This window comes from Bufo gargarizans, chromosome 1 (assembly GCF_014858855.1).
Source record: "Bufo gargarizans isolate SCDJY-AF-19 chromosome 1, ASM1485885v1, whole genome shotgun sequence".
Classification (NCBI taxonomy): Eukaryota; Metazoa; Chordata; class Amphibia; order Anura; family Bufonidae; genus Bufo; species Bufo gargarizans.
In genome coordinates, this window is record NC_058080.1 from 229,129,502 (window position 1) to 229,154,577 (window position 25,076).

The 25,076-nt window shown below is 40.3% G+C and overlaps 1 protein-coding gene across 7 annotated transcripts in view; it reads right to left on the reverse strand.

The window, feature by feature from the left end:
* The window catches only part of PRDM5 (PR/SET domain 5), a 275,642-nt gene that overhangs the window by 78,953 nt on the left and 171,613 nt on the right, over positions 1-25,076 (reverse strand). For all 7 annotated transcript variants that reach the window (XM_044270343.1, XM_044270578.1, XM_044270496.1 and 4 more), the window contains one exon: positions 24,832-24,925. In XM_044270343.1, the coding sequence (XP_044126278.1) occupies positions 24,832-24,925 (94 nt within the window). The remainder of the gene's footprint in view (positions 1-24,831; positions 24,926-25,076) is intronic.

Genomic DNA, 25,076 nt, shown 5'->3' on the forward strand with positions numbered 1-25,076 from the left:
TGTTAGTAAGTGTTAATCGATGGGGAGTTTACTTTATAAAGCAGATATTAACACATTGAATATGAAATGTTCCAAATTGTAATACTTCTAACAGTAATATAATAGCTCCTAAATTGCTTTTGATTATCCATCTTTGCTTAAAAGGACAGCAAAGCATCAAGATACCAAGCGAGTCAAACATTTTTTTCCCTATATCTAACTTGCAGACAAGAAAGTGGGATGGCTCCATGCTGGGAGTAAAAGGGTGATGTGAGGAGACAGAGGAAGAGAAAATATAATGGATTTAGTGTCTCACCACAGCTGACCTTAAAAGCCTTTGAAGGCTAACAAGCCTGAAAGACACTTCAGGAAAGAAAGGCTCTTCTCCTATACTAAGAAAAGTTACCTGGTCAGAAGCCTATTAATCATTCCAACAACAGTTATGCAAAATATTCTACAAAAAAAGACCATGACATTGGATTCTCTGTTATGATTTAGACATTTTACATCTTACTAGTAAAGCCACATGCCATGCTTCTGCATATGTTTCTAGCAAATTAGCGAGACCTTTGGAAAAGCAGCATGTGTTCATATAAGAGGAACCCATAAGCTTTGTTTAGGCTGTAGTGACATAAACAAGGACTGAAAGAAATGGTGAACAGTCAGATGAAAAATGTTATCTTATTAAATGAAAACGGGGTCTGAAAACAATTAGAAATGTCTTTCTGATATGAATCGCACAGTTAATGGGGAATAATAGCCACATCTTTAACATCTTTCATCAGATGCCAGTGAGGAGAGATATGCTAACTCAATAGTTATGTGCTCCCTGTGATAAGCCTTTGCTTTGATCACCTTACATACAGCCATGGTCCTTCCACAGTTAGAGCAGGAGATCTTTTTATGGATGTTGCTCAACACACATTCTAGCAAACAAACAAGCATTTTAATCTCTCCAGTTATGTGCATATACATATAAATTATATAAGGGCTACTTCATGACTATGGAGTAGCTCATTCAATGTCCAGATCATATAATATCCCAAGATTTAATAAAACCAATCAATCCATTAAATGCCTACAACAGAATATGTTGAGAAAATGAAATAAAGAAATCGTATACAAATGAAAATGTTCTGAAATTCTGGCTCAAACTAAGGCTATTATCTTACTATAGTTAGTATAGCTAGTATACTAACTATTATCTTACGATATCTACATTTTACATAGTATTAGTCAATCTGTTCCATTATTTGTCTTTCCTGGTTAGAAAATAAGCCTAACGTATTACTAACCAAAACAAACATCATATTTTAAGGGGGTTGTCTCACCTCAAACATTGGTGGTATATCACTAGGAGGATAGGCCATCACTTAGTGACGGCTGGACAACCTCATTCAATAATGCCCAGAACTATGGGTGTTAACATTGTTGTATAACTCACTATCACTAGTAATTATAATAATTATAATATAACAAATATGTATGTAACTGCAATTTGTCAGCGAATCTGTGTGGTACTGTCTGTATGTATAAGTCTTTGACATATCATGGGTGGTACAATGTGGTTTCAAGTATTTCAAAATATTTGATTTCATAGATACTGTCATAAAATGCACACATATTAGATACGATCTTGGGAACTGATAGTCCCAGACAAGTGTATAATGTCAATTTTGCACACTATCTGTGTTGACATAGCACTGACATAAATTAAGTATGAAGTGTTGAGGGGGATTCATGACAGAAATATGAGCAACAGCCCCAAAGAGCAATACCTTTGGTGATAACATATCATCATATAATTTACAACTTGTCATCACTATGTACAGTATACACATCGAACACAAAGGTATAACCCAAAGGATTGAGAACATTGCATATAAGGTTTCTCATCACAGCTTGAAATCTTCATGAAACCAAATGTGTAACACATACATTTTGTTTTTGGAAAGGCATAACAGTGTTACAATGGGTTTTTATTCACCTATGGAAAACCTGAAAGATCTGACTGCATTCTTCATGTTCTCAGTCTGTAACCTATTACCAGAATAAGATATTTACTATGAATTCTGCACTGAAGAATACTGTTCTCTGTTGTTTGAAATAAAAGCTGCATGTACAAAGAGGTGACAAAATCTCAATCTTGATGCAAGTACAAAATGCTCAAAAAAATATCTGGTGGAGGCACGAAATTGGGAACTAGAGTGCAAATCTAGACATGTAAGCATTATAAAAAAATATATAAAATAATATTTAAGGTATGTGGTTCAAAACCCCTGATAAAATAGTCATGTTTGTGGCAGACACATCAGAGGAATGCTATAGACGCTTGTGGAGAAGTGAGCACATTTATTCATGTATGATGAAATTGCAAGAAAATTAGACCTTGGTTGAAATAAATATTTAATACGAACAACCTTATTTAAAAGTAATCTCCTCCCATAGCAGAAATTACCTCCCTCTCTTCCTGGAAAAACACAGAGCTCTAATAGCTGCTGGTATACTGGTTATCTAGATAATTCCTCAATAGACCACTGGTTAGGTGGTCTATTTTAGGCTCAAAGAAATTGCGTATTGGGAATCCCTTACCAAATACTCTATCACAGCAACTTGGCAACCCAGAAAAGTGTTCAGATTTTCCAATCTCATGCTTATAACAGTTACCTATAACCATTAACTCTATGGAAAACTAGTAACTGGTTCCAAAGCCCCAAAATGTCTTAAAAAATAATAGAAATGAAAGCATTAATACAAATAAGCAGATAACTAAAACAGATAAAAGTTCTTATATTTAACAGTCAGGAATAGCTACTGGAAGTTGTTAATCACTATCTATGATGAGGACAGGAGTTTCTTCAGGGTCTAGTACAGTAGAGACCCTAAAAAAAACAATTGGGGCTGCCATGACCTGACATCAAAATGAGCACCTCAACCTGGTACAGACAGAGGGCAGTAAAGAACAAGTAGTACAGAACTGTACTGTAAAGAGGAGCTACTAGAAAACCAATACCAGTGTTTTTCCAGATAAATGGACATGTTGATTGTTGATTGGTTGGATTTGAGTCTGAGGCATTGTACCTTGTATGTTGAGTCTAGTTTAAACTTACGATGGCCGGGGAAAGATCATTGTAAGTTAAAAATTCTGTATCCTGAGGCTATTGTATCTTGAGGGACTAATATATACACCCATTAGCTTTAAGATCCAATTGCCATATTTGCAGAGTATAAATCCCTAGATATAATCATAACTGATGAATGACATGCATACATACAGACAGTTTTAGTTTTGCTCCCATTTTGCATGAGCTGAACTCAAAGATCTGAAACATTTTCTACATACACAAAAGACCCATTACTCTCAAATATTGTTCACAAATCTGTCTAAATCTGTGTTAGTGGGCACTTCTCCTTTGCCGAGATAATGTCTACCAGCGCTGTTTGCCCGTACAATGAATGTTAATTTCTCTACCATAAGCAGTCTCCAAAGGCGTTTCAGAGAATTTGGCAGTACATCCAACCAGCCTCACAACTGCAGACCACATGTAACCACACAAGCCCAGGACCTCCACATCCAGCATGTTCACCTCCATGATAGTCTGAGACCAGCCACCCAGACAGCTGCAGCAACAATCAATTTGCATAACCAAAGAATTTCTGCACAAACTGTCAGAAACCGTCTCAGGGAAGGTCATCTGCATGCTCGTCGTCCTCATCTTGGTCTGGACCTGACTGCAGTTCGTCATCGTAACCGACGTGAGTGGGAAAATGCTCACATTCTATGGCATCTGGCATGTTGGAGAGGCGTTCTGTTCACGGATGAGTCCCGGTTTTCACTGTTCAGGGCAGACGGCATGTGTGATGTTGTGTGGTTGAGTGGTTTGCTGACGTCAACGTTGTGGATCGAGTGGCCGACGGTGGTGGTGCATTTTATTGATGGCATTTTGAATGCACAGAGATACTGTGACAAGATCCTGAGGCCCATTGTTGTGCCATTCATCCACGACCATCACCTCATGTTGCAGCATGATAATGCATGGCATATTGCCATGCATCTTTATACAATGCCTGTAAGCTGAAAACATCCCAGTTCTTGCATGGCAGCATACTCACCGGACATGTAACCCATTGAGCACCCATTGAGAAAGTTTGGGATGCTCTGGATCGCCGTATACAACAGCGTGTTCCAGATCCTGCCAATATTCTGCAACTTTGCACATCTATTGAAGAGGAGTGCACCAACATTCCACAGGCCACAATCAACAACCTGATCAACTCTATGCGACAGAGATGTGTTGAACTGACTAGTTTTCTGACCCAGTAAGGCAAAACTGTGCACATTTCAGAGTGAACTTTTATTGTGGGCAGTCTAAGGCACACCTGTGCAATATTCATGCTGTCTAATCACCACCTTGATATGCCACACCTGTGTAGTGGGACGGATTATCTTGGTAAAGGAGAAGTGCTCATTAACACAGATTGAGACAGATTTGTGAACAATATTTGAGATTAATGGTTCTTTTGTGGATGTAGAAAATGTTTCAGATCTTTGAAATCAGCGAATGCAAAATGGGAGCAAAACCGAAAGTGTTGCATTTATATTTTTGTTCAGCGTAGATATGCACACATACATTTTCAATAATTTGCTATCTAAATGAAGGACAGGGACAAAAGTGGCTTCATAATACAGGCTGATTACACAGGATATCAGCACATAAACACCAAAGTTTCCTAAAATAAACAATTACAAAATACCTACGTTTACATTTTTTTCTTTCTAGTGACCATTCCACAATTGTGTGACTTGAGTGAACATCAGGAAATAATCACTCAAGTCCTCACCTCTATGTTAAACTACATCTGTGTACATTACACCCTATCGAACACTGATTGAGCCTAGAAGATATTCATGAGAGGCTTGCATGTTTAAGATGTTTCACATTAATAAATTGATGATTAATGAGAATACACAAGCATGTTCCTGCCTAGTCCTGAAAAAAAGTGAGAGAGGGTTTAATTTGAGCTATAGTGGAAAGTCAAATTCCTTATAAAAACGTTACTGCCAAAATGAGACATATGTCATAGCCAAACAAAGAAAACGCAGACTGCCATTAATCTTGTGTCGCGTTGCTTCATACACTGAAACAATGCTACTCTACTATTCCAACTAGTAGAGTCAGACACTCCAACATTGCTCTGTGGCCTTAGGCGAAAAATGTACTCCTACCCTATGTCATTTAGCAATATACTTAAGTACAGTAATTAATCCACTCATACTGCTGGGTGATGACAGAGTTGGCTGCTAATGGTGCAATTTGTCAAGCCGTGTTAAGGAAATCCATCTCATTTAAGCTAAATTAGGTTCCTAAATTATAATATTCAACTATGAGACCATTTAATAGCAATAATTAATAAACTTAAGGGGTTGTATAAATAAAATGATTGTCTTTTTCCAGAAACAGTCCATGGGCAAGAGAGAGAAACAGGAGGGAGGCATTAGATGGTGGGTCACACATGACAACCTCTTTCTAACAAGCCCTGTACCTCACATGGATCTAGAGTTCTCCCCATTCATTGCTCAGATTGCTCTGCTAGATTTATTTCAAGCTGGCAGCTTGAGGGCACATCTGTTCTCAGAGGGTACATCCTATCTGCTGCAGTTGGTGACAGTTGAAGGATGGAACTTAGCATGTAAAAGTAATCTCCTCCCATAGCCAAAATGTCAGTGAGCAGGACAGAGAAATAAGAAATAGAGCAAACAGCAGGTGGCGCTATACGGATAGATTTAAATTTTCAGTTAATAACTCAGTGGCTATGCTAATTTTTTTCATTTGACAACCCCTTTAACTTAGTGTGCAAACCCAACTTTACTACTAAACAGTAATACATTATTTCTGCAATTCTAGGGAGCAAAACAGCTAAATGCTAGACAAGCTCCTCACAGTTGTCTTAGAGTTCATATACAAATTGACCACTGCTGAATGCAGTCTATAATTTTCCTATGGTTTGCAGGATACATCCTGTAAAGTATTTTTGCCTCTTGTGAGACTGTAGGAAATTTATTGATAATACATTTTTTGCTATGGCTACCAAAACTTAGATAAGGCCTGCCTCTAAGTTTTGGGTGGTGAGAATATAGTAGGGTACTGTAGAAGCTCTAACAATTAGTCTTGATGCTAAATAATAATTACATTTACGACCAACTTCAGATTTGCACCTAGAATTCAAAGCTAAGTTTAGTTGCAATGATGCAATTTCTAAAGCCAAAGCAAAAAACAGATCATAATTGACACAAATAAAGGAAAGAATGAGTCTTGTATTTTTGAATTTATTCCTGAATATGGCTTCAAAGGCTGCATCAAAAGATCTTAATGTGGAAACCCAGCCTAAAAGAGAAGATCAACCTAGGAATGGGATCATCATTATTATTCAGTTAGAGGGACACACTTTTTAAAGATTCAAATCTATAGAGATGGAAGACCAATTTGCAAGGCTTCAGGGTTGTGTTAAATTAGTCATTTGCATTTTGGTCAGTCGGTGAATAACACTGCGCAACAATGATTTTGCTACTGAGAGAAAAACATAACATTTATACTAAAATGAACGCGCTGATTCCAAATATGAACTCGGAAATTGCCTGACACGTCTAGATTTTAACTCCTTAAGCACCCTGGGATTTTCCATTTTTGTGTTTTCGTTTTTCACTCCCCGCTTCGAATAGTCCTACCTTTTTTTTTTTTTTCCATTCACATAGGCTTATGAGGGCTTATTTTTTGCAGGACAAGTTGTACTTTCTAATGGCACCATTTATGGTTGCATACCATGTAATAGGAAGCGGGGAAAAAATTAGGGTAGAATTGCAGTAAAGTTGAACTGTTATATTTATTCTCCAGATTAGTACGATTACAACGATACCACATATGTATAATTTTTCTTGCGTTTTAATACTGAATTATTTTTTTTAAACCTTTGAGGAAATTTTTTGTAGTTATGTGTACTGTGAGGACTAATTTTTTGCGGGATGATCTGTTCTTTTCAGTTATACCAATTTTAAGTGTGTGCGACTTTTTGATCACTTTTTATTAAAAAAATTATTGGGTAGTTGAAGTGACAAAAAATTGCAAATTGGCTGTTTTATTTTTTTCCCATTACGCCTGTTGCCGTATGCCATTAATATTGTTATATTTTAATAGTATGGGCATTTTCGCACACGGCGATGTACATGATGTTTATTCTTTTTATTGTTTAAATATTTTTATTTTAAGGAAAGGGGGTGATTTGAACTTGAATTTTTTTTTATTTGCAAAAACTTTTTTTACTTTTTTTAAGTCACCTTGGGTGACAATAACTGGCAATAATTAGATTGCCTATTGTGTTCATTGATGTCTATATAGACACCATTGAACACTTCATTTGCACTATACCAATACAATGCTGCCACCTAGTGGCCTGTATTGGTATAGTAATCTAATAGGCACCGAAGCCTGCTTGAGGCTTCAGCCTATTAGATCAATGTACCAGGTTCACCGATCTCAGCCGGGGAATGCTGTTACTGGAGCTGAAGTGCGCGACTTCCGCACAGCGCAGATGCCCTGGTCACATTTGACCACGGCATCTGAAAGGGAAAATGTATACGACCAGCCTTATGGCTGATCGCATTCATGTGCCGTGGGTCTCTGCTATTTAAAATAGCAGAAACCCAGCAGCTATGGCACCCGCTGCAAATACGAGCGGGCACCATGTTTCAGGACTGGACTTTCGCTGTACATGTACGGCAGAGGTCCTTAAAACATTAAGTTATACATGCAAAGCCTATTCAGTTATAATATTAATGCATTATATTGGAGATATTCCAATGGACATGTCCGGACCTGTTTGGATGCACTCAGGCTGATGTCAGCAGTAAGTATATAAGGCAAGCTGGACAGATTTTGATAAAGTGATCTGTTATGGTGCTATCAGTTTTGAAACTTAAGATGGATAAACACAAATGTGTTAACGATCCAGACAATTTCTGCTACATACAGTATGTGGCAAATACACTACTTATGATCAGCGCAACAATCTGTCAAAGCGAGTGCGTCTTGCAGCTTGGGATGCATTTGTTCTAGTAGTGCAGAACTTCCTTGGGAACAGACAAGCTGCAAACTATGCTAAATTAGTAGACAACATGCTTACATCAGATGAACAACTTGGCTGCCGAATATCATTCAAGGGACATTTCTTACATTCCCATCTCGACTTTTTCCCACCCAATTTGGGACACGTAAGTAACAAACACAGAGAGTGTTTCCATAAAGATATTTCTACAATGGAGAACAGGTATCAAGGCCGCTGGAATTCCAACATGATGGGGGACTACTGCTGTTTTTGCAACGGGAAAATATGACCATTCACAAGCGCAAAACCAGATGTCTGAAGCACTTTTTTTTTTTTTATTTCAACATTTTTATTGAAGTTTTCTTTTCCAACAAAAGTATCAGCATATCAAGGCTGTATATAGACATGTCAAGGTGGATGCAACCACCAACGAGGTTAAGTCAGTCACAATTTTCCATTATTATGGACAACATGGCATAACACTGATATACAGAACCACAATCAAAAATAAGTAAAACAAAATTATAATGTAATATATCATCAAATGGACAAAGGCACGTCAAGTAAGTGCTTTTAAGTAGACACCAAGGCGCCATAACTAATACATATAGTAACGTGTCTGTCATATCCGTAGGCTAAACTACAGGAGGGACCCAAATAGAAAAATACCCGAGAATGGCTCCAAGCATCCCCCTTTATAGGAACACTACTTGTAAGAGTCACTCAGTGGGAGAATTTTGAGTGTGCAATCCAAGGACCCCAGATATACCTATGTTTAGCAGGAGGGAGTATTGTAGAGGGAACCATTTTTTCAAACCGACAGTTGTTATTCAATTCCGCTACCACCTCTGAAATATCCGGGGAGACCACTTTTTTCCAATGGCGGGTTATGACTAATTTAGCCCCGAGTAAGACCCGCCCTGTGATGGGTCTATAGGGTGGATGAACATGTTGAATACCCAAAAATAGAAGAGCGAGCTCTGGGGAAGGGGGAATGTCATGGTCAGATAATTCCCTCAGTAGCTCGAACACCCGTTTCCAGAACCCTGTAATAACTGGGCATGCCCACAAAACATGGAGCAATGAGCCCACAGCTCCACATCCCCTCCAACACAGAGGGGAAGAAGCAGGGTAAATGACATGTAGCCTCTTGGGCGTAAAATACCAACTTAGAAGTGTCTTGACCCCAGCTTCATAATGTGTAACACACTTAAAGTTAGAGGTCAAGAAACCTATTGCATAGGTCCAATCCACTCCGGAGAACGTACACCCCAAGTCACGCTCCCAGTTCAGAAACGACTTGGATTTGACAAACTTAGATTTATCTCCCATACATTCATATATCCTTCCAGTTGCCCCTTTCTTTAATAAGTTACGGGATTGATAAAGCTGAACAATCCCCATGTGTACAGAGGGAGGCTTAGATGCGACAGACTCCAGTAAGTGCTTCACCCTAAGGTAGTTAAACACCTCTCCAGCTGAAAGCTGGAACAACTGTTGAGCATTGTTAAACGAGAGGACACCCTCAGGCCCAATAAGCTGAGAGACTCTCTCGAACCCCCGATCCCGCCATCTGCTAAGATTGATATTTTTCAAAATCCACTCAAGTGAACGGGTATCTAAATGCGAGAACAAGGTATCGGTTGAGTCTGAACACATACTATGAAATTGCAGCCAAAGCATCCCCACATGTTTCACTGTCCGGAGGGAAAGGTCAGGCACTTTTCCCTCCCACAGTATGTTAATAAGCAGATCTCTCAACGAACCCCCCTTAATTGAATGGGACTCAATTTGATGCCACGCTTTGTCGCAGTCTCTATCCCACCATTCCCTTGCCAGAGATAAACCAATAGCCTTGTGATAATCCCTTATACAGGGCAATCCTAAACCACCAGCTTTCTTCCTTAGGAAAAGCTGCTTTTGGGCAATTCTGGGTTTAGATGATTTCCAAATATATTTGGATAATATTGCTTGCGCCTTCCAAAAAAATTGGTCAGGAGTCGAGATAGGGAGAGCTCTAAATATGTAAATCAGTTTAGGGAGCGTCATCATCTGAAACGCTGCTACTCTCCCAACCCATGATATATCCTTCATGGAGTAAAGGGAAAAATCAGATGTCAGAGTGTCGAGGAGAGGCTCGTAGTTTTGCTTGTATAAAAGAGAGCAGGGATATGTCAGCTTGATCCCCAAATACGGGAGCTCCGTATCCTGCCAATCTAGGGAAAAACTGGATTTTAACTCTCTGGCATCCGTCTGAGAGATATTAATTAGAAGGGCTTGTGACTTGGAGTTATTGATCTTGTAATATGAAAGTGCGCCAAAATGCGCTATTATGTCAAACGCGGATCTCAATGACTGGAGAGGGCTCGACAATGTGAGGATGATATCGTCTGCATATAACGAGATTCTATGGTCTCTCCCCCCAATATTTATTCCTTGAACCAGGGGAGCTTTCCTAATGTGTTGTGCTAATGGCTCTAGAGCCAAAATGAACAATAAGGGTGACAGGGGACACCCTTGACGGGACCCATTGGTGATTTGGAAGGGGGCCGACAACACCCCGTTAACCCATACCTTGGCCATGGGGGAGGCATATAAGCTAGAGAATGCGTTCAAAATGTTGCCCTGAAAACCCATCTTACGGAGGACTGAGAACGCGAACGACCAATGTAGACGGTCGAACGCTTTCTCAGCATCTAGCGTCACCGCCAACATTTGGAGATTATTGCACTCCGCGTGGTCAAACAGATTAATCAATCTCCTGGTATTATCTGATGAAATACGACCCTTAACAAATCCTGTCTGGTCATCTTTAATCAGGGAAGGAAGAATAGCTGACAATCTACTGGCAATCAACTTGGCGAAAAGTTTGATATCTGAATTCAACAGTGAGATCGGTCTGAAATTTTGGGGAGTGTCAGGGGACTTACCAGGCTTCGGTAAGGTAACAATAAGGGCCGTGAGCATCTCAGGTGGGAATGGGGTTCCCTCAAGAGCGCTATTGAAAATGTCTAGTACATAAGGGGATAGTACAGGAAGAAAGTGTCTATAGTATTCATTAGACAACCCGTCTGGGCCTGGGGACTTACCAGATGGTAAAGTGGTCACTAGTTTTTGGAGTTCAAGGGACGTGAGAGGGGCATTTAACAAAAGGAGCTGGCCCGGAGAGAGGGTAGGTAAATCTGAGTGATTCAGAAAGTTCTCCACTAGTTCAGAGTAATTGTCAGGCAAGGTAACTGTTTCTTTAAGGTTATAAAGGCTATGATAATAGCTACGGAATTGTTCAGCAATGTCTCTAGGATCTAGAAGTTTCGCTTTAGAGGTCGGGTGTATAAGAAATGGGATTTTTGATTTAGTTTGCTGGGCCTTGAGTTGATTAGCCAGTAGCTTGCCAGCCCTATTCCCCTGAGCATAATATCTCGACTTCATCCTGAGCAGGGATCTGGAATAGTCACGTGCCAACAAACTGCCTAACTTCTCTCTCTCTGCCTTCAGCAAGGAAGACACTTGAGGTGTAGGTAATAATTTATTACGATTCTCAAGCTCCGCAATAGATTTAAGCAATTGAGATATCTCCCTTTCTCTAATTTTCCGCAGTTTGCATTTTAATCTAATCAGGGAACCTCTAATAAAAGCTTTATGGGACTGCCACAAAACATATTTATCTGTAACTGAGCCCACATTGAAACTGAAGAATTCCTGCAACTCAGCAGACAGCTCTTTAATGGTATCAGGGTTGGAGAATAAATACGTGTCGTTACGCCATATGGGAGCGCGGGGGAACTGATACATATCCTCTACGGTCAATAGTATGGGGGCATGATCAGACCACTGAATGAGCCCAATATCGGATGAAATCGTGTGTAATAAGGTGGCCTGATCTACGAGAAACATGTCAATGCGCGAGTATGAGAGATGAGGAGCAGAGAAAAACGTATAATCCCTTTCCATACTATGTTGAGCCCTCCACACATCAATAAGTCCTTCTGCATGAAAGAGAGATGCTAAGTCCCCTCCAGAGCGCCGGGTTAAATTAGAAGTGTCCAACGACCGATCCATCACCAGGTTAAAATCCCCACATACAATCACCTTCCCCTGTTTCAAGGAATTAAGCTGTTTCAGTAATTTCCTCAGAAAAGTAATTTGGCGATTATTGGGCGCATAGACATTAACTATCGTGTATGTGATGTTATTGATGTAACATACCAGGATGATGTATCGGCCGTTGGAGTCCACTTTGGAGGAAATGATAGTAAAGGCCACTGAGTTCTTGACAGCTATAAATACCCCTCTAGACTTCTTGCTAAAATGAGAATGCAAAATATGAGGGAAAGATCGATTATGCACACATTTAGCATCCTCCTGTAATAAATGGGTTTCCTGGATACAAATGAGGTCCGCTCCAGCTTTGGCTGCCTCCTTCCAGACATATGACCTTTTCTGTGGACAATTAAGTCCTTTAGCGTTCAGCGATAGTAATTTAAGACCCATATGAGTGGAAGGAGGGACCAAGTTTAGAACGGCTTGACAGACAATAACAGATTATTAAGACAAATCCAGTAACAGTAGGCAACTGCCTAACAATGAGCAAAAAGAACAAGTAGCCACAGAGGTTAAAGTGGCAAGTGGTGAAGATAAGTACTCAGGTTAGGAATCACAGAAGAAGGAATTAAACATCAGACGATATGATCTGTCTGTGCGACAAAGGTGGCGTAAGTCCACAAGTGAGGCTGAGAGGAATCTCAAATACACGGAGTCTTGCAGCATAGAGACCGCACCTAAAAATAAAAGGTTAGACAACAGACCCCTTCTGAATAACGCAGACTGGTCTCCATGCTAATAACCTCCGTCGACTATGACGCCATATTGGTAATAGTCCCATGATGTTGTATCAGAGAACTTGCAGGTTCAGCGTAGAAAAATCAGACCTCCCCAGTACCAGATGCGGATGTTCTATCATTCCGGAATCGATTCTCTCTTCTTTCCATCTGGGGAGAAATGTCCCATGACAACAGTAGATCTCGTCCATCAGAGACAGTTTTCACTACATGAGTTTTTCCATCTTTACGGATCAGCAATTTCTGCGGATATCCCCACTTATACGGAATGTCATTATCCCTAAGCGCCAGGGTGATCGGTTGTAGTTCTCTCCTTTGTCTCAGTGTCGCCATGGAGAGATCTGCGAACAGTCTGACTGTTTGGAAAGGAGCAGGCAGTTTATTGCAGTTCCTGGCTGCTATCATTAAGGCTTCCTTAGTATGGAAGAAATGGATCCGAGCAATCGCATCCCTGGGTACATCGGCACTAAGATGTGGTGGTTTCGGAAGTCTGTGCGCTCTATCTATAATCATGTCAGGGACTGGTATTGTGGGCAGCAGCGCTTTTATGAGGCTTTTGAGATACGCCTGTAAATCTCGGGGCGCTATATCTTCTGGAATACCCCGGAATTTCACATTGTTCCTTCTGGAACGATCCTCCATATCAGCCAGTTTGCTCTTAACACTTTCTAGCTCATCCGCAAAATCATTGTGAGCATCAATAATGTTGTTTTGTGAAGTGGCAAAGTCCGCCATTTTATTCTCCACATGCAGTAGCTTATCAGAAGTCTCTTTGACTTTGGACGCCAAGGGGTTAATCAACCCTGCCATGTCTGCACGCAAGGACTGGTGCAAGGCCATCAGCATATTTTTCATGGATTCTTCACATAATGGCTTATCTGAGGCCTGATACGCAGTAAAGGGAACTACTGCAGGGGACATTACTGCTTGTGCCCATGTTCCCGTACTGACCTCCTGAGAGCATGATGGATCCAATCGTGGCTTTTGCTTCTGGGGGCTGCAGGATGGAGAGAGCCCTGCCAGGCCAGAAATGGCGCCATGCTGCACAGCCGCACCTCCCGGAGTTCCCAAGTCACTAGGAGTTGGTGGAAGCGAGGGAAACTCTGTTTCCGTTAAGGAGAGGGTATCGGGCTCCAGCGGAGGCGAGAGGGAACCTGAAGGGCTTCTCGGCGATGCGCTGCCATGAGGAGACGAGGTGCGTATCTCGGTGCGGGAGCCTGCGCCATCTTTAACTGGGCCCCGTTCAAAGAAGCCATCGAGGTTTCCGCTTTGCAGCCTAGGAAGCTGCCTCTTTGACTTGCCCATGTCGGTCAGGAGAGTGTCCAGCATGTATCGCCGCTGTAAGTATAGTGGAGGCAGCGTCCGTCGCCCTGGGAAGCTGATCTGATAACGCTGAGGTGCAGGAGCTGAAGGATCAAGCGGCCATTCCTCTCAGCGGCCAAGCCATGCCCCCCGTCTGAAGCACTTTTAACAGTACTGGGCCTTGCTCAAGTTAGACTTTTAAACTGAAAAGCAAATCTTTTTAAAATGTTGTTACTCCATTATATTTTCATACACTGTTCAGGTAATTGTTGGAGTAAAACTCGTTCTGTTCAAAATTATTCAGTGCTTCCCTAGTTCTTAATTCATTTAGGTGTTCCAACAATTCTGACAATTCTGACTTCGGATTTGTAATCCACACACTCGATTTAGTATAGGACAAATGGTTTTTGCCCAGTAGCAGATGAAAAGTATTTTTTGTTGTTGCGTGGTGAATAGAATATTTAATGATTTACTCTTTGCTTAAAACTTTTCATATTAAATATTTCATTTTTTTAAAATCATTATGGGTTGTACCCAGTCATCTTAATTATCACATGTTCATCCAAATAGTCTCATTAACATATAAACACCTACTTAATAATTATATTGGATAGACATGTGTGAAGAAGTAGGCTTCAGACAGTATTATACTGTTATATGTTACTTAGCCAACTCATTGACAGTAATACACTGATAGGTGCCTAAATTCCTAACAAATAATAAAGTAGCAGATTCATTTACAGGAGCAAATAATAGGTTTAGGAATAAATACATTTTGAAAGAAACCTGATCTGGAATGTGCAATAATTGATATCCTAAATGTAGCTTCATTTTTCGAGAACAGAAAGGTTTTATTTTAGCATGATCATAACAGATAAGGAAGATGAGAATTGGATGTAATCTAAGAAAATATCTGTGTGAGCAAACAGTTAACTAAAACTAATTTCATAATCTATTAGATAGGTCAAAAATCTTTGGTGTATAACCAGCTTAAAGATGACCATACAAATTAAATTCGCATCAGCCAAACTTATCAATTTTGGATGGCCTGCCTGACCATCTAAAGGGTGTCCTACTTTCCCCCAACAGCAGATGTCATGGAGAGAATAATTGGACTGAAATGTCTGACATTGGCTTGGGGACATTTTAAACAGACTGATTTTTGCACGTGCCAATTGACATTATTATAGCACTCAGCGTCGGTAGTATGGGTACACACGATCATTCATCACCATACACTTTGCATTTGTCGGCAGCACATGGTCCCATGTAAACAATGATTTTTAATGTTGCATTATCACCTGACAAATTGGTATTTGCTCATTTGTCAGATTATCTGGAGCATGTTTACATTCGGCAAATGAATGTTTGTAGGCGTGGCTGTCCATCGAAAATGGCAGTTGCTCCCTTCTCCTCAAAAAGAACACAAGCTCCCAATCCATTGCTAAAGTGAGCATATGTATAGGGTAGTCAGAGGAACAACTATCAACCGAAGAATTTTGAAGCATTTTTTATGGTGTTTTTAACTTTGTTTTAAAACTTCTGCAGCCAGATGTCAAGTTAAAATCTATAGTAAAATCTTGCAATATCTACATAAACAGCATTTTGTATTAGGCTGTTTTAGTTGCCTTTTTGGGAGGACAGTAACATTTTATTTTTAAACATGGCATGTTCTAAGCATTTTTCTGGTGTTTTATGCATATGCCACACTGTTCCACGGAAATTCAAAAACAACAGGAAAAATGCTAAGAGAGTATCTGCCATTACTACCTTCATAGTTTGGTGTACAACACTCCATAGTTTTTCTACTCTAACTGTAAAGAACCCTTTCCTGTATTGACAGGTAAATCGCCTTTCCTCCACATGTAATGAATGTTCATTTGTCCCTGTAAAGTCTTTGGAATGGATAAATCATGTTCCAGTTCTTTGTATTCACCACATATGTATTTATACATGTATGGCATATTACCCTCATTGAGTCAATACCCAGGGCTGCCCGACGAATAACATGTCCATAACATATGAATAGCTTATGAATGTGTTCATGAGCAGGGATGGAGAAGGTAATACAGTGTAGACAAATCTATCAGACTCACAGCCCATTCACAGTGGTGCAATTTGACGGTAAATAAAAAGTATCACCAATAACGCACATAAAAAAACAAAAGCCCCCTAACAAAATGCTTAAAAACGCATGACTATTTTCTTACATCACTTTTAAAATAGAGACAAAAATGGTGTGTGAAAAAGGTATAATAGAAGTGGGGTAATACGGTTCTACATTGCACATCAAATGCCCTGACTTTTCCATGATGGCCATTGCGAACTTCAATTTTCCCAATGTATAAATAGAAATGTAACAAAAAGTTAAATGGGTTGTCTCATCTTGCCATGCTATACTGTTTCCATAGGCATAGCTCCCATGCACCGCAATAGAAGCTACGGAAACAGCTGGACTGCTCCCCTGTTTCCCGGCCAGCTGGTGGTAGGGACTTTGTCTGATTTTGCCTTAGTAACGGCAAGATGAGACAACCCCTTTAACTGTTTCATGACAGCCAATGCATTTATTCCACATACTTCTAATTGAATAAAAGTATTTGTAGCACAATTTCCCCTGGGAACTCCATCTTTAAGACAAATTACTTCAATTATAATACATTGTCAACCAGTTTGTTGCTAATGTGTTTTTGCTTGTAATGCTAGTTTTACTCCTATTACTTGGCAGAATCTAATTATCATAAAGTGTGTCCCACAGAGATGTCACATTATAAATGTAGTTCTTCATTAAGGCTGCACCCATTAAATGGAAACCTATATATTTCTAAATGAAAGAATTAACACATTGATAGTAATGCTTTGTATTTTCTTATCTAGAGATGTAAAAGGTTGTCAATGTAATGAATCCTACCAAGAAATTAAGCCCTTAATAAATAAAAATGTAAAAAAATACTCTACTTTAGGATCATGGACTTGAGGAGCTTTCTTTTTGGCAACTATTCTCTTTATTAAAAAGTATCGTAAAGACAGAAATAGAGTCTGAAAGTTATATAATGTAACAGGTTATGTCAAATGAATTCAGGCCTATGGATGACTCAATAGATATCCCAATTGAAGAAGTGTCTTCATCCTGTAAGTGTGCACATTATTGAGGCTAGCTCAATGCTAGATCTCTTATGAAAGACTCAGTCTTAACAAGAAGCAGCATAACACCAAAGCGCTGATAGAATATTTAAGATAAAAGAGATGAAAGGCTTGCAGTAAATAAGTGAGGATGATAATGAGCAGGAAAACCATGTGTAGACACCAGGAGGTGACAACTATACTAAATGAGTTATGGAATTCGTCTCATTGGTGATCTTAAAGAGATTCTACACTTAAGGCCCTATTACACCGAGCTAAAATCGTACAGATTCTCGTGCATGCAAGCGAACGAGAATCATGTGATGTAATAAATATGAATAATTCAAAGACGAGCGACAAATCGCTCCTTTCTCGTTCATCGTTATCTTTCAGCATACTAAAAAACTATAGTTTCTCAACAGATCCCTTCGTATAATATGGAGTCGTCCACTCGCTAACTATCTCATATATGCCTTTTGACCAAGTATCTGTCCACCATCTTTACATGTAATAACAAGGAACGATTTAAGTGAGCAAGAACAACCGCAAGTATGAACGATTATCTATGTGTATAATAAGCAAAATCCTCATCGTTAGCAAGTCGCTACATATTCCATCCATTTACTGTGATCTGTCATTTAATGTGATCCTGAGGACAGGTCATCAATATAGGAAAAGCAGTATGGATCGTGTTGGAATGCTCAATGAATTTAAAGAGAACCTGTCACCAGCAACTATTTGCATAGACACATAGCTGTGGTTAACCTGATTAAAATGCTGTTTTTCTTTTGTTGATCCGAGGCTCCGTTCCAGGGTTATCATTTTTTCCCATTATATGCAAATTAGGCTTTTGGTGCAATGAGGACGTCACCATTGTTCTTGTTGCACCCAAGTTTCACTCCTTTCTGTGGACAGCCCCTCTCTCACCGCTTTGCCACTGTCTGGTCGTGTCAAACAAGGGAGCCAGAGATGGTCTGGCCACAAAAATGAGTGGAGCAAAAGTGATGCTCTTGTTGCACCAAGCACCTAGTTTGCATATTAAGAAAATGTTTCCTAACTCAGGAAAGGAACATCAGATCAACAAAAGAAAAACAGCATTTTAATCAGGGTGAACCAGAGATATAGCTATGGGTCTATGCAAACAGTTTGACAGGGAGGTCATTGGTGACAGTGTGATAGGATGTCTCCTTTGCCACAAATCATAGAAGTATCTAGGAGTAACAAAAGCTTAGATGACACAAACACACAAGGCCACCAGGTGCTAAAGAAGGAGACATGTAAAAATCTCCTATGCTCAGTTGTATTACTTACACTTACTCACTCTGGAAGTGACATCTGTCTCATGGAATCAAGTGGCTGGTGTGGTGCAAGCTGGGCTCCGGAACAGTGGAAATGTGTTTTGTGGCAGTTTGATGGATGAGTCTAGGTTTAATGGATGCACAGAGAACGCCACCTGCTGGAATAAATGGTGCATGCTTCTAACTTTGTGTCATGCCTATTCCAGAATGACTTTGCCTCTGTGTACAAAGTGAGCTCCATAAAGGTATAGGAGGACATTTATCATTTACTGTTGCTTTTTATTAATTTTTAAGTCTGTTTTTGCTTTTTGTGTCTGCGCCAAATTAATGAAATGGTGCATCTTAGTAATATATTTGGAGTGAGTGCAATGTGGTTTATACCTATATGTGTAAAGGTAGACATGGGGGTTGCCTGGCATAACTTTTTTGCAGCGTTTGCAAAAGTCTCACATAGTAAATGTGCCATAATCCAGGTGTAATCTCAGTTTTAGCTCTTAAATTACACTTTTAGCGATTAGATATTGATGACTTCAGAATAGGTCATCAATATTTGATCACTGGGGGTGCGACTCCTGACACACCCGCCAATCAGCTGTTTGAACAGGTGGTGCTCGTATAAACACTGCTTCCTCTCCAAGATCACACTGCACTTCATCTTGCTTGCAGTGACGGTTCAGTGTAATTCAAGTGAATGGAACAAGCCCTTAACTTACACTGCGCCATCAACACTTCAAAGATGACGTTAAGTTTAATCTTGATGAGGAAGTAGCGTTCGCACAAGCGCCGCCTCCTCTTCAAATAGCTGATTGGCAGGGGTGCTAGGGGTCGGACCCCCACTGATCAGATATTAATGACCTATCCTAAGGATAGGTCAGACATATGAACTGGCTGCACAATCCTTTTAAGCACAGACCACTTTGAAAAGTGGCAAGGAACACCATATCGCACAATTTGATCAAATGTTGCAGAAAACACCACAATCAGCATCACATGCAACATTTTTAAGCCAAAAAAACGGACATATCTAATTTGATAAATGTCCCCAATAGTTTGGTGACTGTGGTATGTAGAAACTTGAGTGGCTGCACAGAGCTCTGACCTCAACCCCATACACATGAGAAGAATTAGAACACTGATTGTGACATATACCTTCTCCTACAACATCAGTGTCCGACTTCACAAATGCTCTGTCAGCTAAACGGACAGATTCCCCCAGACAGAAGAGTAGAGGCTGTTCTAGCCACAAATAGAGGGCCAACTACATACAAAGACACAAAGGACGACATTTATCAAATCAGATATGTTAGTTTTTGGCTTAAAAATGTAGCATGTGATACAATTTTTTGTGTGAAATTTTGCTACATTTGATGATCCTCAACACTTTTTTGTGGTATGGAAGGATCACGGACCCTTTCAAGTTGATGCCCGCATGGATGTTGCCTGTGCATTGGGACCTCAAATTGCGGTCCCCGATGCACAGAAATGGCCGAGCAATGGCCGTGTGCATGAGCCCTAAAGGACAAAAGTGAGATTGGACTAGGATTATGGCAAATTTGTAGCAAAAAGTCACAAAAAAGTCACAACCTACATCAGGCAATCCCCTGGTATACTTTTAGAAATATAGGTGTAAACCCCATTACACTCACGCCAAATATACTACTAAGGTGCACCATTTCATAAATTTGGTGCAGACATACAAAGCAAATACGGACTTAAAACTGACACAAAAACAACCACAAATGATAGATGTCCTCCATGGTTATTTGGTTTTCGATTAAATCTGTGGTAGTACTAATGTGTGTGTGTTTGACCTGGGAGTGGACCTGATGTGATTGATCTTTGTACAGCGCTATAAAATTAGAAATCAATAAAAATGAATAACTTAATTTTACACTTCATTTTTCAACAAGCCAATGGCATGGATGGTGATTTAAGGGGGTTCTCTGGGAATAATAAAAAATGGCTTCCTAGAATGTTAATAGGATTGGTTGCTTCCAGCTGCCAAACTGCATGGCAGGGAGGGGTTTCACTTCATTACGCTGTGCTCAGAACAGTAAAGTAGTGAGTGACTGACACGCTATAATAGAGCCTCATAATAGACTGCCACTTTCCTCACTATGGAGATCAGGTAGAATTACAATCAATCGAGGTGATGGCTGTTTTGCGCAAAACAGACCTTGCCTAGCTGTATATGTGACCCGCTTCCGTGGGCCACTTGTTTTTAATAAGGAGAATTAAGTGTCAAACTGCAATGTGGTGAGTGCTGCTGTTACTTGTCAAAAATTATACTGCATTCTTTGAGCTGAGCATCACTAGAAAGCAGGAGCCATAGATGCCTACTCCAGTAGATCGTGACGCATGCAGTAGTACCGACCTGTGCCTGTTCTCACTAGAAGGATTACAATGAATGGGAATACCTCTATGTAGATAAAGGAGGATCAGACAATTGACAATAGGTGATGTCACAGCTTATCTATTCCTCCTCCCTGCTAGTGACGAACATTTGCCGGGACGGTTCGCGAACGCGCAAACACGATCAAATGTTCGCGAACAGCAATTTAGCGGCGGGCCCCATTTACTTTAATGGCAGGCGAACCTGAAAAACCTTCAGGTCATATTTGCAGCCACCAAAAACTTACTAGAAGTGCACAAATAGTCCCACAACATGGACAGTGACATACTAGAGGGGGATCAATTACAAAAATTCCCTAATATATTGCAGGCCTCAATCAATATTTGGTGGAAGCCGGTATATCAATCCCCTCCATCAGTATTTTGTGGAAACAGGTATATAGAACCCCTTAATGAGTATTTTCTGGAAGCCAGTATATCAAACCCCTTAATCAATATGTGGTGGAAGCCGGTGTATCGCAGTCCTCAATCAATATTTGGTGGAAGTCGGTGTATCACACCCCTCAATCAATATTTTGTGGAAGCTTGTGTATCACACCCCTCAATCAGTATTTTGTGGAAGCAGGTATATCAAACCCCTTAATCAGTATTTTGTGGAAGCAGGTATATCACACCTCTTAATCAGTTTTTTGGGGGCAACAGGTATATCACACCAGTTGCAATTAGTTATTCCAATAGCGTGTGTCCCTCTATCTAGCTGGGGTATCTCAGCAGAACCGCACACAACTGCTGCACAATACAAATGCACTATAATATACACTCACCTAAAGAATTATTAGGAACACCTGTTCTATTTCTCATTAATGCGATTATCTAGTCAACCAATCACATGGCAGTTGCTTCAATGCATGTGGGGTTGTGGTCCTGGTCAAGACAATCTCCTGAACTCCAAACTGAATGTCAGAATGGGAAAGAAAGGCGGGCTACAACAGCAGAAGACCCCACCGGGTACCACTCATCTCCACTACAAATAGGAAAAAGAGGCTACAATTTGCACAAGCTCACCAAAATTGGACTGTTAAAGACTGGAAAAATGTTGCCTGGTCTGATGAGTCTCGATTTCTGTTGAGACATTCAAATGGTAGAGTCCGAATGTGGCATAAACAAAATGAGAACATGTATCCATCATGCCTTGTTACCATTGTGCAGGCTGGTGGTGCTGGTATAATGGTGTGGGGGATGTTTTCTGGGCACACTTTAAGCCCCTTAGTGCCAATTGTCCATCGTTTAAATGCCACGGGCTAGCTGAGCATTGTTTCTGACCATGTCCATCCCTTCATGACCACCATGTACCCATCCTCTGATGGCTACTTCCAGCAGGATAATGCACCATGTCACAAAGCTCGAATCATTTCAAATTGGTTTCTTGAACATGACAATGAGTTCACTGTACTAAAATGGCCCCCACAGTCACCAGATCTCAACCCAATAGAGCATCTTTGGGATGTGGTAGAACGGGAGCTTCGTGCCCTGGATGTGCATCCCTCAAATCTCCATCAACTGCAAGATGCTATCCTATCAATATGGGCCAACATTTCTAAAGAATGCTATCAGCACCTTGTTGAATCAATGCCACGTAGAATTAAGGCAGTTCTGAAGGCAAAAGGGGGTCCAACACCGTATTAGTATGGTGTTTCTAATAATTCTTTAGGTGAGTGTACTTTCTATGTTAGAAAGTATATAATAGGAATATCACACCCCTCAATGAGTTTTTTTGGGGGGGGCAACAGGTATATCACACCAGTTGCAATTAGCTATTCCAATAGCGGTTGCCCCTCTATCTAACTGCAGTATCGCAGCAGAACTGCACACAACTGCTGCACAATACAAATGCTTCTATGTATATCAAACCCCTCAGTATGTCACACCTATTGATAGCACACCTATACCAGTCCTTAAAAGGACTTTTGTGGCCCTATTAGATAGCGTTTGATGTCCCTAACAGTCTGTTCCTTCTCCACACAGCAACCTCTCCCTACACTGGCAAAAAAACTGAATAGAAAATGGCTGCCAGATCGGGTTAATTTATAGGGTAGGGGGTGTGTCCATGTGCTGAAACATCTCAATTGTCTGTCCTGTCCCACCTGATGGATGTGTCATGGGTTAAAGTTCGGTGCTAAGCAAAAAATTATGGAGCGTGCGAATATCGCCATATGTTCACATGCTCAGCCAATTGCGAACGAGCAAAGTTCGCTGCGAAACTACTGCTGGGCGAACCGCAAGGCCATCTCTACTCCCTGCACAATGACCTCTGCACAAGTCACAGAGCGTGCCCAGAAAAGCCTACCAAAGGCATCCATGACCCTGTCTATTGTACTGTATAGTCAATGTGGCTGAATAGCAGATACATGTGACTGCTGAGGCCAGTGATTGGCCAGGATTTTTTTTAAAAACATATTAAAAACCTGAAGCCTTTTGTAAAATTGGTATTATTCTGGATCAATTTACAATTAGTCCCGAAAAAAAAATAAAGGTATAAAAAAAGTTTTAACCTACCTCACAAGCTTTGTTTCATGAATCTAGCTACAGTTCTATATGCTAGCATCAACATGCTGTATAACAAACATTACAGAAAAGCTGCCACAATTAAGGAGATTTTTTACTAGAAGCATTGCGGTTAAGACTAATGCTTTCCACAGCCAGGCCTCACAAAAGTAAGCAATTATCATTTTCCATATTTATAGATGACAATAAATCGGCTACATTACCTTTATTTTTTTCTTCTTTAAATTTAAGAAAACTATGTTTCAATTTGTTGGCCAAGTGTGGAATAATATTAGCAAATGTCAAAGATAAACTTAAAAACTTTTTTATAGTTATTATATATTATTTCTGTGAAGAATAACATAATGCTATATATTACCACAAATCAGTGTTTATTGAAATTGGTTAAAGAGGTTGTCTGACCTAAGAACCAACAACCTCTATGGTCGTAACTTAATGACAATAAAAAAAAAAACTCACCTGTCTATGGTCCTGCCATTCCTGTGCCACTGTCCTGTTTCTCCCTGCTTCCGGATGGACTGGAAGTGGCTTGGTTCCATAGCCCCTAAAGCCTCAGAGATCACATGTGCTAGAACAGCAGATCACTGCTAGTGACATGCAGTGGAAGAGGCCAGGAATGGGACAGTGGTGCTAGAATGGTGGGACTGCGGGCAGGTGAGTTGTAACTGGCCACAGGTTACGACCATAGCAGTTGTTGGCTCTTAGGCTAGACAATCACTTTAGAGCGGTTCTCCAGGCTTTTAATATTGATGACCTATCCTCAGGATAGGTCATCAATATCAGATTGGCGGGGGTCCAATACACAGCACCCCCACTGATCAGCTGTATGAGGAGATGGTGCTCATAGTGTGCACGTGCAGTCTCCCTTCTACCTTCCTGATGCTGCTTTGCCATAGACATAGCAGGAAGAGAGATGGGAGACGGCACGAGCACACCACGTGTGCCTTATCGTCATACAGCTGATTGGCGGGGGTGCCGGGTGTTGGACCCCACCGATCTGATATTGATGACCTATCCTGAGAATAGCAAAAACATAGCATGCTTGACAAAGGCTATCACTAAGCCGAAACGTTGCATCTGGAATAAAAGTTCCACCTTTTGGATGTGCTGTCTCCATTTTTTTATTTTTTTATTTTTTGGACATCTATCCTGAGAATAGACCGTCAATATTAAAAGCCTGGAGAACACCTTTAATCTTATTATAGTGGTCAATCAATCAAAGAAAAATATTACTCCATATGAATATTTATCAATTATCATATGTTTCAACTTCATACCTGTATGGCTTCGTATGTGAACTCTTAGTGTCCCATTGCTTGCAAACTTCTGGCCACAGTAAGGGCAAATTTTCTCTTTTTCCCCTGTGTGAGTCTACAAAACAGTATTGTAATAGTAATTTTAAACCCAATAAAACACAAGTTCTAAAAATGGACATAAATGTACATCATACACAAACATGTAAAAGTCCGGATACAGTGGTCACTACAAATATAAGGAAGCAAAGATCCTGTAATAAAGTATT